Here is a 13,858-nt window from a genome sequence, read left to right as displayed (position 1 = left end):
TGACGGGTGCTAGTCAGTCACTGTGGTGGTCGCTGCAGCAGGGAGGAGAGAGAGACGACGGGTGCTAGTCAGGTTCTGTGGTGGTCGCTGCAGCAGGGAGGAGAGGGAGACGACGGGTGCTAGTCAGTCACTGTGGTGGTCGCTGCAGCAGGGAGAGAGAGACGACGGGTGCTAGTCAGTCACTGTGGTGGTCGCTGCAGCAGGGAGGAGAGAGAGACGACGGGTGCTAGTCAGTCACTGTGGTGGTCGCTGCAGCAGGGAGGAGAGGGAGACGACGGGTGCTAGTCAGTCACTGTGGTGGTCGCTGCAGCAGGGAGGAGAGAGAGACGACGGGTGCTAGTCAGGTTCTGTGGTGGTCGCTGCAGCAGGGAGGAGAGGGAGACGACGGGTGCTAGTCAGTCACTGTGGTGGTCGCTGCAGCAGGGAGGAGAGGGAGACGACGGGTGCTAGTCAGTCACTGTGGTGGTCGCTGCAGCAGGGAGGAGAGGGAGACGACGGGTGCTAGTCAGGTTCTGTGGTGGTCGCTGCAGCAGGGAGGAGAGAGAGACGACGGGTGCTAGTCAGGTTCTGTGGTGGTCGCTGCAGCAGGGAGGAGAGGGAGACGACGGGTGCTAGTCAGTCACTGTGGTGGTCGCTGCAGCAGGGAGGAGAGGGAGACGACGGGTGCTAGTCAGTCACTGTGGTGGTCGCTGCAGCAGGGAGGAGAGAGAGACGACGGGTGCTAGTCAGTCACTGTGGTGGTCGCTGCAGCAGGGAGGAGAGAGAGACGACGGGTGCTAGTCAGGTTCTGTGGTGGTCGCTGCAGCAGGGAGGAGAGAGAGACAACGGGTGCTAGTCAGTCACTGTGGTGGTCGCTGCAGCAGGGAGGAGAGGGAGACGACGGGTGCTAGTCAGTCACTGTGGTGGTCGCTGCAGCAGGGAGGAGAGGGAGACGACGGGTGCTAGTCAATCACTGTGGTGGTCGCTGCAGCAGGGAGGAGAGAGAGACGACGGGTGCTAGTCAGTCACTGTGGTGGTCGCTGCAGCAGGGAGGAGAGAGAGACGACGGGTGCTAGTCAGGTTCTGTGGTGGTCGCTGCAGCAGGGAGGAGAGAGAGACGACGGGTGCTAGTCAGGTTCTGTGGTGGTTGCTGCAGCAGGGAGGAGAGGGAGACGACGGGTGCTAGTCAGTCACTGTGGTGGTCGCTGCAGCAGGGAGGAGAGAGAGACGACGGGTGCTAGTCAGTCACTGTGGTGGTCGCTGCAGCAGGGAGGAGAGAGAGACGACGGGTGCTAGTCAGTCACTGTGGTGGTCGCTGCAGCAGGGAGGAGAGAGAGACGACGGGTGCTAGTCAGGTTCTGTGGTGGTCGCTGCAGCGGGGAGGAGAGAGAGACGACGGGTGCTAGTCAGTCACTGTGGTGGTCGCTGCAGCAGGGAGGAGAGGGAGACGACGGGTGCTAGTCAGTCACTGTGGTGGTCGCTGCAGCAGGGAGGAGAGGGAGACGACGGGTGCTAGTCAGTCACTGTGGTGGTCGCTGCAGCAGGGAGGAGAGAGAGGCGACGGGTGCTAGTCAGTCACTGTGGTGGTCGCTGCAGCAGGGAGGAGAGAGAGACGACGGGTGCTAGTTAGTCACTGTGGTGGTCGCTGCAGCAGGGAGGAGAGAGAGACGACGGGTGCTAGTCAGTCACTGTGGTGGTCGCTGCAGCAGGGAGGAGAGGGAGACGACGGGTGCTAGTCAGTCACTGTGGTGGTCGCTGCAGCAGGGAGGAGAGAGAGACGACGGGTGCTAGTCAGTCACTGTGGTGGTCGCTGCAGCAGGGAGGAGAGAGAGACGACGGGTGCTAGTCAGTCACTGTGGTGGTCGCTGCAGCAGGGAGGAGAGAGAGACGACGGGTGCTAGTCAGTCACTGTGGTGGTCGCTGCAGCAGGGAGGAGAGAGAGACGACGGGTGCTAGTCAGTCACTGTGGTGGTCGCTGCAGCAGGGAGGAGAGAGAGACGACGGGTGCTAGTCAGTCACTGTGGTGGTCGCTGCAGCAGGGAGGAGAGAGAGACGACGGGTGCTAGTCAGTCACTGTGGTGGTCGCTGCAGCAGGGAGGAGAGGGAGACGACGGGTGCTAGTCAGTCACTGTGGTGGTCGCTGCAGCAGGGAGGAGAGAGAGACGACGGGTGCTAGTCAGTCACTGTGGTGGTCGCTGCAGCAGGGAGGAGAGAGAGGCGACGGGTGCTAGTCAGTCACTGTGGTGGTCGCTGCAGCAGGGAGGAGAGAGAGACGACGGGTGCTAGTCAGTCACTGTGGTGGTCGCTGCAGCAGGGAGGAGAGAGAGGCGACGGGTGCTAGTCAGTCACTGTGGTGGTCGCTGCAGCAGGGAGGAGAGAGAGACGACGGGTGCTAGTCAGTCACTCGCTCACTGTCTTTTTTTTTTTTTTAACACAGTCTGAGCTCGGCCCGGCACAATCAAATCAATTGCTGGTCAGACTCCCTCTAGTAATTTGTGTGTCTTAATGATTATAATCAAACCATGTGCTTAAAGCATCAGACAAGCTCGGTGCAAATAGTTGCTCTTATTAAAACACATAGGGATGTGTCTATATATGGAAAAATAGGTGTTAAAAATCGATTGGTCGAAAGAACAGACCAAGATTTTATTTAGTCAGGGACAGTCCTATTGCGGTCCCAGCTGTGAACGCTGCTCGCAAACCGAGAGTAGACCGAGTGTAGCCAGTACACTATTCTGTTGTGTGTGTGTGTGTGTGTGTGTGTGTGTGTGTGTGTGTGTGTGTGTGCGCGCGCACACACACACACACAACTGTTGTGTTCTCTGTGTGTGTATTCTCCAGCCCAGGATGCAGGTGTGTCCCTGTGCCCCAAAACCTGTCCTGACCTGTCTGAGTCCCAGACCCTCAGCTCTCTGGCTGAGAGTGGAGCTGTACTGGTAGAGGTCTGCTGTCTGCTAGTACTGGCTGTGGATAACAAGGTACCGTTGGGGGGTACCTAGAAGAGTAGCTTTCTGCATGAGCAACAGCTAATGGGCCATCCTAAAAAAACTAAATGTTGTATTCCAGACGGCAGCAGAGGAGCTGTGTCTCATGCTCAGCCAGGTGTTCCAGATAGTTTACACTGAGTCCACTATAGACTTCCTGGACAGAGCCATCTTTGACGGAGCCACCACCCCCACCAGGCACCTCTCCCTCTACAGTGGTGAGGTTCAATTCAAGTTCTGCTCTGCTTTTAATACTAGGAGCAGGAATAAATACTGGGATTAGGCTCTGCTGTTAATACTAGGAGCAGGAATAAATACTGGGATTAGGCTCTGCTGTTAATACTAGGAGCAGGAATAAATACAGTGGGGGGGGGGGGATTAGGCTCTGCTGTTAATACTAGGAGCAGGAATAAATACAGTGGGGGGATTAGGCTCTGCTGTTAATACTAGGAGCAGGAATAAATACAGTGGGGGGGATTAGGCTCTGCTGTTAATACTAGGAGCAGGAATAAATACAGTGGGGGGGGATTAGGCTCTGCTGTTAATACTAGGAGCAGGAATAAATACAGTGGGGGGGGATTAGGCTCTGCTGTTAATAGTAGGAGCAGGAATAAATACAGTGTGGGGGGGATTAGGCTCTGCTGTTAATACTAGGAGCAGGAATAAATACAGTGGGGGGATTAGGCTCTGCTGTTAATACTAGGAGCAGGAATAAATACAGTGGGGGGGGATTAGGCTCTGCTGTTAATACTAGGAGCAGGAATAAATACAGTGGGGGGATTAGGCTCTGCTGTTAATACTAGGAGCAGGAATAAATACAGTGGGGGGGGATTAGGCTCTGCTGTTAATACTAGGAGCAGGAATAAATACAGTGGGGGGGATTAGGCTCTGCTGTTAATACTAGGAGCAGGAATAAATACAGTGGGGGGGATTAGACTCTGCTGTTAATACTAGGAGCAGGAATAAATACAGTGGGGGGGATTAGACTCTGCCGTTAATACTAGGAGCAGGAATAAATACAGTGGGGGGGGGTTAGGCTCTGCTGTTAATACTAGGAGCAGGAATAAATACAGTGGGGGGGATTAGACTCTGCTGTTAATACTAGGAGCAGGAATAAATACAGTGTGGGGGGGGATTAGGCTCTGCTGTTAATACTAGGAGCAGGAATAAATATAGTGTGGGGGGATTAGGCTCTGCTGTTAATACTAGGAGCAGGAATAATTACAGTGTGGGGGGGAGGATTAGGCTCTGCTGTTAATACTAGGAGCAGGAATAAATACAGTGGGGGGGATTAGGCTCTGCTGTTAATACTAGGAGCAGGAATAAATACAGTGGGGGGGATTAGACTCTGCTGTTAATAATAGGAGCAGGAATAAATACAGTGGGGGGGATTAGGCTCTGCTGTTAATACTAGGAGCAGGAATAAATACAGTGGGGGGGATTAGGCTCTGCTGTTAATACTAGGAGCAGGAATAAATACAGTGTGGGGGGGATTAGGCTCTGCTGTTTATACTAGGAGCAGGAATAAATACAGTGTGGGGGGATTAGGCTCTGCTGTTAATACTAGGAGCAGGAATAAATACAGTGTGGGGGGATTAGGCTCTGCTGTTAATCCTAGGAGCAGGAATAAATACAGTGGGGGGGATTAGGCTCTGCTGTTAATACTAGGAGCAGGAATAAATACAGTGGGGGGGGATTAGGCTCTGCTGTTAATACTAGGAGCAGGAATAAATACAGTGTGTGGGGGGGATTAGGCTCTGCTGTTAATACTAGGAGCAGGAATAAATACAGTGTGGGGGGGGATTAGGCTCTGCTGTTAATACTAGGAGCAGGAATAAATACAGTGGGGGGGATTAGGCTCTGCTGTTAATACTAGGAGCAGGAATAAATACAGTGGGGGGGGATTAGGCTCTGCTGTTAATACTAGGAGCAGGAATAAATACAGTGGGGGGAGGGGGGATTAGGCTCTGCTGTTAATACTAGGAGCAGGAATAAATACAGTGGGGGGGATTAGGCTCTGCTGTTAATACTAGGAGCAGGAATAAATACAGTGTGGGGGGGGGATTAGGCTCTGCTGTTAATACTAGGAGCAGGAATAAATACAGTGGGGGGGGGATTAGGCTCTGCTGTTAATACTAGGAGCAGGAATAAATACAGTGGGGGGGGGGTTAGGCTCTGCTGTTAATACTAGGAGCAGGAATAAATACAGTGGGGGGGGTTAGGCTCTGCTGTTAATACTAGGAGCAGGAATAAATACAGTGTGGGGGGATTAGGAGTTAAAAGTGTTGTTTCTTTTTACTTGATTATAACATCAATCTATGTTTTCTCTCTGATTGTGAAGACGACTCTTCAAGCAAGGTGGACGTTAAGGAAGCCTTTGAAGCGGAGGCCAGCACCTTGTACGGAGCTATAGTTCTGTTTGTGTTCTATAGTTAGTTCCAGGGTTCTAATGCTATAGTTCTGTCTGTGTTCTATAGTTAGTTCCAGGGTTCTAATGCTATAGTTCTGTCTGTGTTCTATAGTTAGTTCCAGGGTTCTAATGCTGTTGTTCTGTGTTGTTTAGGTAGTTCCAGGGTTCTAATGCTATAGTTCTGTCTGTGTTCTATAGTTAGTTCCAGGGTTCTAATGCTGTTGTTCTGTGTTGTTTAGGTAGTTCCAGGGTTCTAATGCTATAGTTCTGTCTGTGTTCTATAGTTAGTTCCAGGGTTCTAAGGCTGTTGTTCTGTGTTGTTTAGGTAGTTCCAGGGTTCTAATGCTATAGTTCTGTCTGTGTTCTATAGTTAGTTCCAGGGTTCTAATGCTGTTGTTCTGTGTTTAGGTAGTTCCAGGGTTCTAATGCTATAGTTCTGTCTGTGTGTTCTATAGTTAGTTCCAGGGTTCTAATGCTGTTGTTCTGTGTTGTTTAGGTAGTTCCAGGGTTCTAATGCTATAGTTCTGTCTGTGTTCTATAGTTAGTTCCAGGGTTCTAATGCTGTTGTTCTCTAGGATTCTAATGCTGTTGTTCTGTGTGTGTTTTCTACAGTTCGTTCCAGGGTTCTCTGGAGGCAGGGGGTAACACTCCGCCCCCCTCCTCCACCCCAGCCTCTCCTCAGACCAAGACAGTCAGCGAGGGAGAGCTGAGTACCACAGCTACAGAGCTGCTGCAAGACTATATGACCACGGTAGGGTGGGTCTGTGTCTCTGGGTGGGTCTGTGTCTCTGTGTGGGTCTGTGTCTCTGTGTGGGTCTGTGTCTCTGGGTGGGTCTGTGTCTCTGGGTGGGTCTGTGTCTCTGGGTGGGTCTGTGTCTGTGTGTCTCTGGGTGGGTCTGTGTCTCTGGGTGGGTCTGTGTCTCTGGGTGGGTATGTGTCTCTGGGTGGGTCTGTGTCTCTGGGTGGGTCTGTGTCTGTGTGTCTCTGGGTGGGTCTGTGTCTCTGTGTGTCTCTCTGTGGGTCTGTGTCTCTGTGTGTCTCTGGGTGGGTCTGTGTCTTTGTGTGGGTCTGTGTCTGTGTGTCTCTGGGTGGGTCTGTGTCTCTGGGTGGGTCTGTGTTTCTGGGTGGGTCTGGGTGGGTCTGTGTCTCTGGGTGGGTCTGTGTCTCTGTGTGGGTCTGTGTCTCTGGGTGGGTCTGTGTCTCTGGGTGGGTCTGTGTCTCTGGGTGGGTCTGTGTCTGTGTGTCTCTGGGTGGGTCTGTGTCTCTGTGTGTCTCTCTGTGGGTCTGTGTCTCTGTGTGTCTCTGGGTGGGTCTGTGTCTTTGTGTGGGTCTGTGTCTGTGTGTCTCTGGGTGGGTCTGTGTCTCTGTGTGTCTCTGGGTGGGTCTGTGTCTCTGGGTGGGTCTGGGTGGGTCTGTGTCTCTGGGTGGGTCTGTGTCTCTGGGTGGGTCTGTGTCTCTGTGTGGGTCTGTGTCTCTGTGTGGGTCTGTGTCTCTGTGTGGGTCTGGGGCTGTGTGTGTATGAGTTTCGGGCTTTGGTCATCCTTTTTTTTAAGCTGCTTTGTTGCATACTCTTTTAGACTACATCATGCAGTACCATATCCTCCAATCAGTGACATTCACCACAATGTCTTCATTCCTCTTCTTCTCTATTAGCTGCGTACCAAGTTGTCCTCTCAGGAGATCCAGCAGTTTGCTACTCTTCTTCATGAGTACCGTAACGGAGCGTCCGTCCATGAGTTCTGTATCAACCTCCGCCTGCTTTACGGGGACAGCAGGAAGTTCCTCCTACTGGGTGAGAACCACTTCCTGGGTCACGGTGTCAAAAGTCACAGGTCAAACCTGGGGGCGTGTTCAGCTCAGCAGCAGGCACCAAACAACTGGACGAAGTGTTTAGAAATGTACCTGTCTGAGCTTGACCGTTTTGCTACGTTGTGCCTTACTGAACACAACACTGCTGTTTTTTTTTTTATCTGCCAAACAATCAATGAAAAGACAGTCAGGGTACATGATGGATATAGGAGTATGTTTTGCACACTTTAACTGTGCATTTTCATTGTGGCCCTCCTGTTCTCAATCCTTTCTCTCCTCCCTCCCATGTCTGAAGCCGTTTATCCAAGAGGAGGACAGCCATCACTTTGAGAACTTCCTGTTTAACACATACAATAAATTATACCCTCTCCCCCCCCTCCCCCCTCTACCCCTGTCTCTCCTCCTCCTCCTCCCCCTCTCCCTTCCTCTCCTCCTCTCACTCCCAGGCCTGAGGCCCTTCATCCCAGAGAAGGACAGCCAGCACTTTGAGAACTTCCTGGAGACCATCGGAGTTAAGGACGGCCGTGGCATCATCACCGACAGCTTCGGACGCTACCGCCGTTCCGCCTCCGACCCAACCACCAATGGGAACGGGGAGGCGGGAGGAGGCAGGTCTGATGAAGGAGATGAGTGGGACCGCATGATCTCTGATATCAGCAACGATATCGAGGCGCTAGGGGTCCGTGTGGAACAAGACTGACCCCTAACCCCTAGACCCTAACCCCTACCCCCAAGGCTGGGCTGCAGCATGGACCAGGAGGGGGGGGGTTACGCCCTACACCCTAACCCCTACCCCCAAGGCTGGGCTGCAGGAGGGTCCAGGAACATTCCTAATGGACCACCTGATGGTGACGGTGTAGTTTTGCTCGCTATTCATACTGGTATTTAGGAGCTTCTAACTAAGACTGTGAATAACTGACGATATACTATCATTATTGTCAGCATCTGCTGTCAGTGACCAGGATAACGCTGTAGTCTGGAGTCTCTCGTCACAATCGATTCCGATTGGCACCCTATTTCCTATACGGAGCACTACTTTAGACCAGAGAATGGCACCCTATTTCCTATATGGAGCAGTACTTTTGACCAGTGCTCTATATAGGGGGAATATAGAATCACCAAAGGAGTGCCTGTCTGATCTTGGAAAATTAAATATTATATTGCCTGAGGATTGATGTAGAGGCATGCTTTACGATCTATCACTTCCTACCAAGGTGTTCTATGTTCTACACTCAGCCTATCACTTCCTACCAAGGTGTTCTATGTTCTACACTCAGCCTATCACTTCCTACCAAGGTGTTCTATGTTTTACACTCAGCCTATCACTTCCTACCAAGGTGTTCTATGTTTTACACTCAGCCTATCACTTCCTACCAAGGTGTTCTATGTTTTACACTCAGCCTATCACTTCCTACCAAGGTGTTCTATGTTCTACACTCAGCCTATCACTTCCTACCAAGGTGTTCTATGTTCTACACTCAGCCTATCACTTCCTACCAAGGTGTTCTATGTTCTACACTCAGCCTATCACTTCCTACCAAGGTGTTCTATGTTCTACACTCAGCCTATCACTTCCTACCAAGGTGTTCTATGTTCTACACTCAGCCTATCACTTCCTACCAAGGTGTTCTATGTTTTAAACACTCAGCCTATCACTTCCTACCAAGGTGTTCTATGTTCTACACTCAGCCTATCACTTCCTACCAAGGTGTTCTATGTTCTACACTCAGCCTATCACTTCCTACCAAGGTGTTCTATGTTCTACACTCAGCCTATCACTTCCTACCAAGGTGTTCTATGTTCTACACTCAGCCTATCACTTCCTACCAAGGTGTTCTATGTTTCACACTCAGCCTATCACTTCCTACCAAGGTGTTCTATGTTCTACACTCAGCCTATCACTTCCTACCAAGGTGTTCTATGTTCTACACTCAGCCTATCACTTCCTACCAAGGTGTTCTATGTTCTACACTCAGCCTATCACTTCCTACCAAGGTGTTCTATGTTCTACACTCAGCCTATCACTTCCTACCAAGGTGTTCTATGTTTCACACTCAGCCTATCACTTCCTACCAAGGTGTTCTATGTTCTACACTCAGCCTATCACTTCCTACCAAGGTGTTCTATGTTCTACACTCAGCCTATCACTTCCTACCAAGGTGTTCTATGTTCTACACTCAGCCTATCACTTCCTACCAAGGTGTTCTATGTTCTACACTCAGCCTATCACTTCCTACCAAGGTGTTCTATGTTCTACACTCAGCCTATCACTTCCTACCAAGGTGTTCTATGTTCTACACTCAGCCTATCACTTCCTACCAAGGTGTTCTATGTTCTACACTCAGCCTATCACTTCCTACCAAGGTGTTCTATGTTCTACACTCAGCCTATCACTTCCTACCAAGGTGTTCTATGTTCTACACTCAGCCTATCACTTCCTACCAAGGTGTTTTACACTCAGCCTATCACTTCCTACCAAGGTGTTCTATGTTTTACACTCAGCCTATCACTTCCTACCAAGGTGTTCTATGTTCTACACTCAGCCTATCACTTCCTACCAAGGTGTTCTATGTTCTACACTCAGCCTATCACTTCCTACCAAGGTGTTCTATGTTCTACACTCAGCCTATCACTTCCTACCAAGGTGTTCTATGTTCTACACTCAGCCTATCACTTCCTACCAAGGTGTTCTATGTTCTACACTCAGCCTATCACTTCCTACCAAGGTGTTCTATGTTTTAAACACTCAGCCTATCACTTCCTACCAAGGTGTTCTATGTTCTACACTCAGCCTATCACTTCCTACCAAGGTGTTCTATGTTCTACACTCAGCCTATCACTTCCTACCAAGGTGTTCTATGTTCTACACTCAGCCTATCACTTCCTACCAAGGTGTTCTATGTTCTACACTCAGCCTATCACTTCCTACCAAGGTGTTCTATGTTTCACACTCAGCCTATCACTTCCTACCAAGGTGTTCTATGTTCTACACTCAGCCTATCACTTCCTACCAAGGTGTTCTATGTTCTACACTCAGCCTATCACTTCCTACCAAGGTGTTCTATGTTCTACACTCAGCCTATCACTTCCTACCAAGGTGTTCTATGTTCTACACTCAGCCTATCACTTCCTACCAAGGTGTTCTATGTTTCACACTCAGCCTATCACTTCCTACCAAGGTGTTCTATGTTCTACACTCAGCCTATCACTTCCTACCAAGGTGTTCTATGTTCTACACTCAGCCTATCACTTCCTACCAAGGTGTTCTATGTTCTACACTCAGCCTATCACTTCCTACCAAGGTGTTCTATGTTCTACACTCAGCCTATCACTTCCTACCAAGGTGTTCTATGTTCTACACTCAGCCTATCACTTCCTACCAAGGTGTTCTATGTTCTACACTCAGCCTATCACTTCCTACCAAGGTGTTCTATGTTCTACACTCAGCCTATCACTTCCTACCAAGGTGTTCTATGTTCTACACTCAGCCTATCACTTCCTACCAAGGTGTTCTATGTTCTACACTCAGCCTATCACTTCCTACCAAGGTGTTTTACACTCAGCCTATCACTTCCTACCAAGGTGTTCTATGTTTTACACTCAGCCTATCACTTCCTACCAAGGTGTTCTATGTTTTAAACACTCAGCCTATCACTTCCTACCAAGGTGTTCTATGTTCTACACTCAGCCTATCACTTCCTACCAAGGTGTTCTATGTTCTACACTCAGCCTATCACTTCCTACCAAGGTGTTCTATGTTCTACACTCAGCCTATCACTTCCTACCAAGGTGTTCTATGTTCTACACTCAGCCTATCACTTCCTACCAAGGTGTTCTATGTTCTACACTCAGCCTATCACTTCCTACCAAGGTGTTCTATGTTCTACACTCAGCCTATCACTTCCTACCAAGGTGTTCTATGTTCTACACTCAGCCTATCACTTCCTACCAAGGTGTTCTATGTTCTACACTCAGCCTATCACTTCCTACCAAGGTGTTCTATGTTCTACACTCAGCCTATCACTTCCTACCAAGGTGTTTTACACTCAGCCTATCACTTCCTACCAAGGTGTTCTATGTTTTACACTCAGCCTATCACTTCCTACCAAGGTGTTCTATGTTTTAAACACTCAGCCTATCACTTCCTACCAAGGTGTTCTATGTTCTACACTCAGCCTATCACTTCCTACCAAGGTGTTCTATGTTCTACACTCAGCCTATCACTTCCTACCAAGGTGTTCTATGTTCTACACTCAGCCTATCACTTCCTACCAAGGTGTTTTACACTCAGCCTATCACTTCCTACCAAGGTGTTCTATGTTTTAAACACTCAGCCTATCACTTCCTACCAAGGTGTTCTATGTTCTACACTCAGCCTATCACTTCCTACCAAGGTGTTCTATGTTCTACACTCAGCCTATCACTTCCTACCAAGGTGTTCTATGTTCTACACTCAGCCTATCACTTCCTACCAAGGTGTTCTATGTTCTACACTCAGCCTATCACTTCCTACCAAGGTGTTCTATGTTCTACACTCAGCCTATCACTTCCTACCAAGGTGTTCTATGTTCTACACTCAGCCTATCACTTCCTACCAAGGTGTTCTATGTTCTACACTCAGCCTATCACTTCCTACCAAGGTGTTCTATGTTCTACACTCAGCCTATCACTTCCTACCAAGGTGTTCTATGTTCTACACTCAGCCTATCACTTCCTACCAAGGTGTTCTATGTTCTACACTCAGCCTATCACTTCCTACCAAGGTGTTCTATGTTCTACACTCAGCCTATCACTTCCTACCAAGGTGTTCTATGTTCTACACTCAGCCTATCACTTCCTACCAAGGTGTTCTACACTCAGCCTATCACTTCCTACCAAGGTGTTCTATGTTCTACACTCAGCCTATCACTTCCTACCAAGGTGTTCTATGTTCTACACTCAGCCTATCACTTCCTACCAAGGTGTTCTACACTCAGCCTATCACTTCCTACCAAGGTGTTCTATGTTTTACACTCAGCCTATCACTTCCTACCAAGGTGTTCTATGTTTTACACTCAGCCTATCACTTCCTACCAAGGTGTTCTATGTTCTACACTCAGCCTATCACTTCCTACCAAGGTGTTCTATGTTCTACACTCAGCCTATCACTTCCTACCAAGGTGTTCTATGTTCTACACTCAGCCTATCACTTCCTACCAAGGTGTTCTATGTTCTACACTCAGCCTATCACTTCCTACCAAGGTGTTCTGTGTTCTACACTCAGCCTATCACTTCCTACCAAGGTGTTCTATGTTCTACACTCAGCCTATCACTTCCTACCAAGGTGTTCTATGTTCTACACTCAGCCTATCACTTCCTACCAAGGTGTTCTATGTTCTACACTCAGCCTATCACTTCCTACCAAGGTGTTCTATGTTTTAAACACTCAGCCTATCACTTCCTACAAAGGTTTACCCTTGTGTCTTATCTCAATCAACGAGAGCAGTTGGTAAAATGTGACTTTTTCTTTTTTTTTTTTATGGAACATTTCCATTCAGAATATTAGGATGAAAAACATATCTGACAATACCAGGTACTGGCTGATTCCCAATCTGTTCTTAGAGCGTAGACCAGAGCCACGTAATTACAGAGTTGGACCGTTGAGGTTACTGCATTAACAACGCTCTAAATACATGTCTCTGGCGCAAACAGACCAACCAATCCTCATCTTCAGCCGGGTCACAGTAGATCACCTGCTTGGTGACGATTCAACATGTAGAATCGGCCGGAAAATGAACTGAAAATGGCGTCCGGCGTCCTGGTCAGAACAGAAGCACTCGGCCGTCGATCGTTGCGGTGTGTTCACTCTCTTACTGCATCTTACCCTGTCACCAGTCATTGTGCCTTCAGATACAGGCTTGCATCCCAAACGGCACCCTATTCCCTACGTAGTGCACTACTTTTGACTAGAGCCATATGGGCCCTGGTCAAAAGTAGTGCACTACGTAGGGAATAGGGTGCCATTTTGGTACGTGGGCATACAGTAGCTGCTACTGCCCAGTAGGGATATGACCACCTCATTCTGAACTGTAATTGTACAGCTGCTGTTGTTGTTGTTGTTGTTGTTGTTGTTGTTGTTGTTGTGAGAACTGTGGTTATTTAATAACAACATATACTTTAAAGACATGCTCCGGAACTTTGGCGACTACTAAATCTTTTTTTTAAATGTACCTCCCCGCTTTGGGCTGGATGTGGCAACGTGTAGTTCATACATGCATAATCTATTCATTACTGTCTAACCTCAATTAGCCACCAAATCACTAGTTTGAAAGCAACTGTTTCTCTGGAAGTTGTGCTGCGCCATTTTCCCCTCGTGGGCCAGCGCCATTGGCAATTGGAGTTCTAGCCAATGAGCTTCAGCCCCTCGCCATTTGAGTGACAGCTAGCAAGATGCAGACAGCAGAGCAATTTACATTTTACATTTTAGTCATTTAGCAGACGCTCTTATCCAGAGCGACTTACAGGAGCAATTAGGGTTAAGTGCCTTGCTCAAGGGCACATCGACAGATTTTTTACCTACTCGGCTCGGGGATTAGAACCAGCGACCTTTCGATTACTGGCCCAATGCTCTTAACCAATAAGCTACCTGCCGCAATGACGTGGAGGACATATCTTATACACTGAGTATACGAAACAC

The 13,858-nt window shown here is 48.9% G+C and overlaps 1 protein-coding gene across 19 annotated transcripts in view; it reads left to right on the top strand.

Annotated features, from left to right (window-relative positions):
• Positions 1-13,349, top strand: part of LOC121560008 (cerebral cavernous malformations protein 2 homolog) — a 62,123-nt gene extending 48,774 nt beyond the window's left edge. For 2 of the 19 annotated variants that reach the window (XM_041873052.2, XM_041873053.2), the window contains exons 5-15: positions 2,821-2,957; positions 3,046-3,181; positions 5,305-5,362; positions 5,986-6,124; positions 7,027-7,165; positions 7,629-9,628; positions 9,663-10,730; positions 10,849-11,217; positions 11,336-11,458; positions 11,536-12,143; positions 12,178-13,337. In XM_041873052.2, the coding sequence (XP_041728986.1) occupies positions 2,821-2,957; positions 3,046-3,181; positions 5,305-5,362; positions 5,986-6,124; positions 7,027-7,165; positions 7,629-7,882 (863 nt within the window). In that variant the 3' untranslated portion in view covers positions 7,883-9,628; positions 9,663-10,730; positions 10,849-11,217; ... (1 more) ...; positions 11,536-12,143; positions 12,178-13,337. Of the gene's footprint in view, positions 1-2,820; positions 2,958-3,045; positions 3,182-5,304; positions 5,363-5,985; positions 6,125-7,026; positions 7,166-7,628; positions 9,629-9,662; positions 10,731-10,805; positions 11,218-11,292; positions 11,459-11,492; positions 12,144-12,177 lie in introns of those variants that run through there. The other 17 variants (XM_045212935.1, XM_045212939.1, XM_045212934.1 and 14 more) reach the window with 17 other exon arrangements.
• The last annotated feature ends 509 nt before the right edge of the window (positions 13,350-13,858 follow it).

The sequence above is a fragment of the Coregonus clupeaformis genome, unplaced genomic scaffold, assembly GCF_020615455.1.
Source record: "Coregonus clupeaformis isolate EN_2021a unplaced genomic scaffold, ASM2061545v1 scaf0065, whole genome shotgun sequence".
Lineage (NCBI taxonomy): Eukaryota > Metazoa > Chordata > Actinopteri > Salmoniformes > Salmonidae > Coregonus > Coregonus clupeaformis.
The sequence above is the reverse complement of the archived record's forward strand: the minus strand, read 5'-3'. Positions and strand labels throughout refer to the sequence as shown.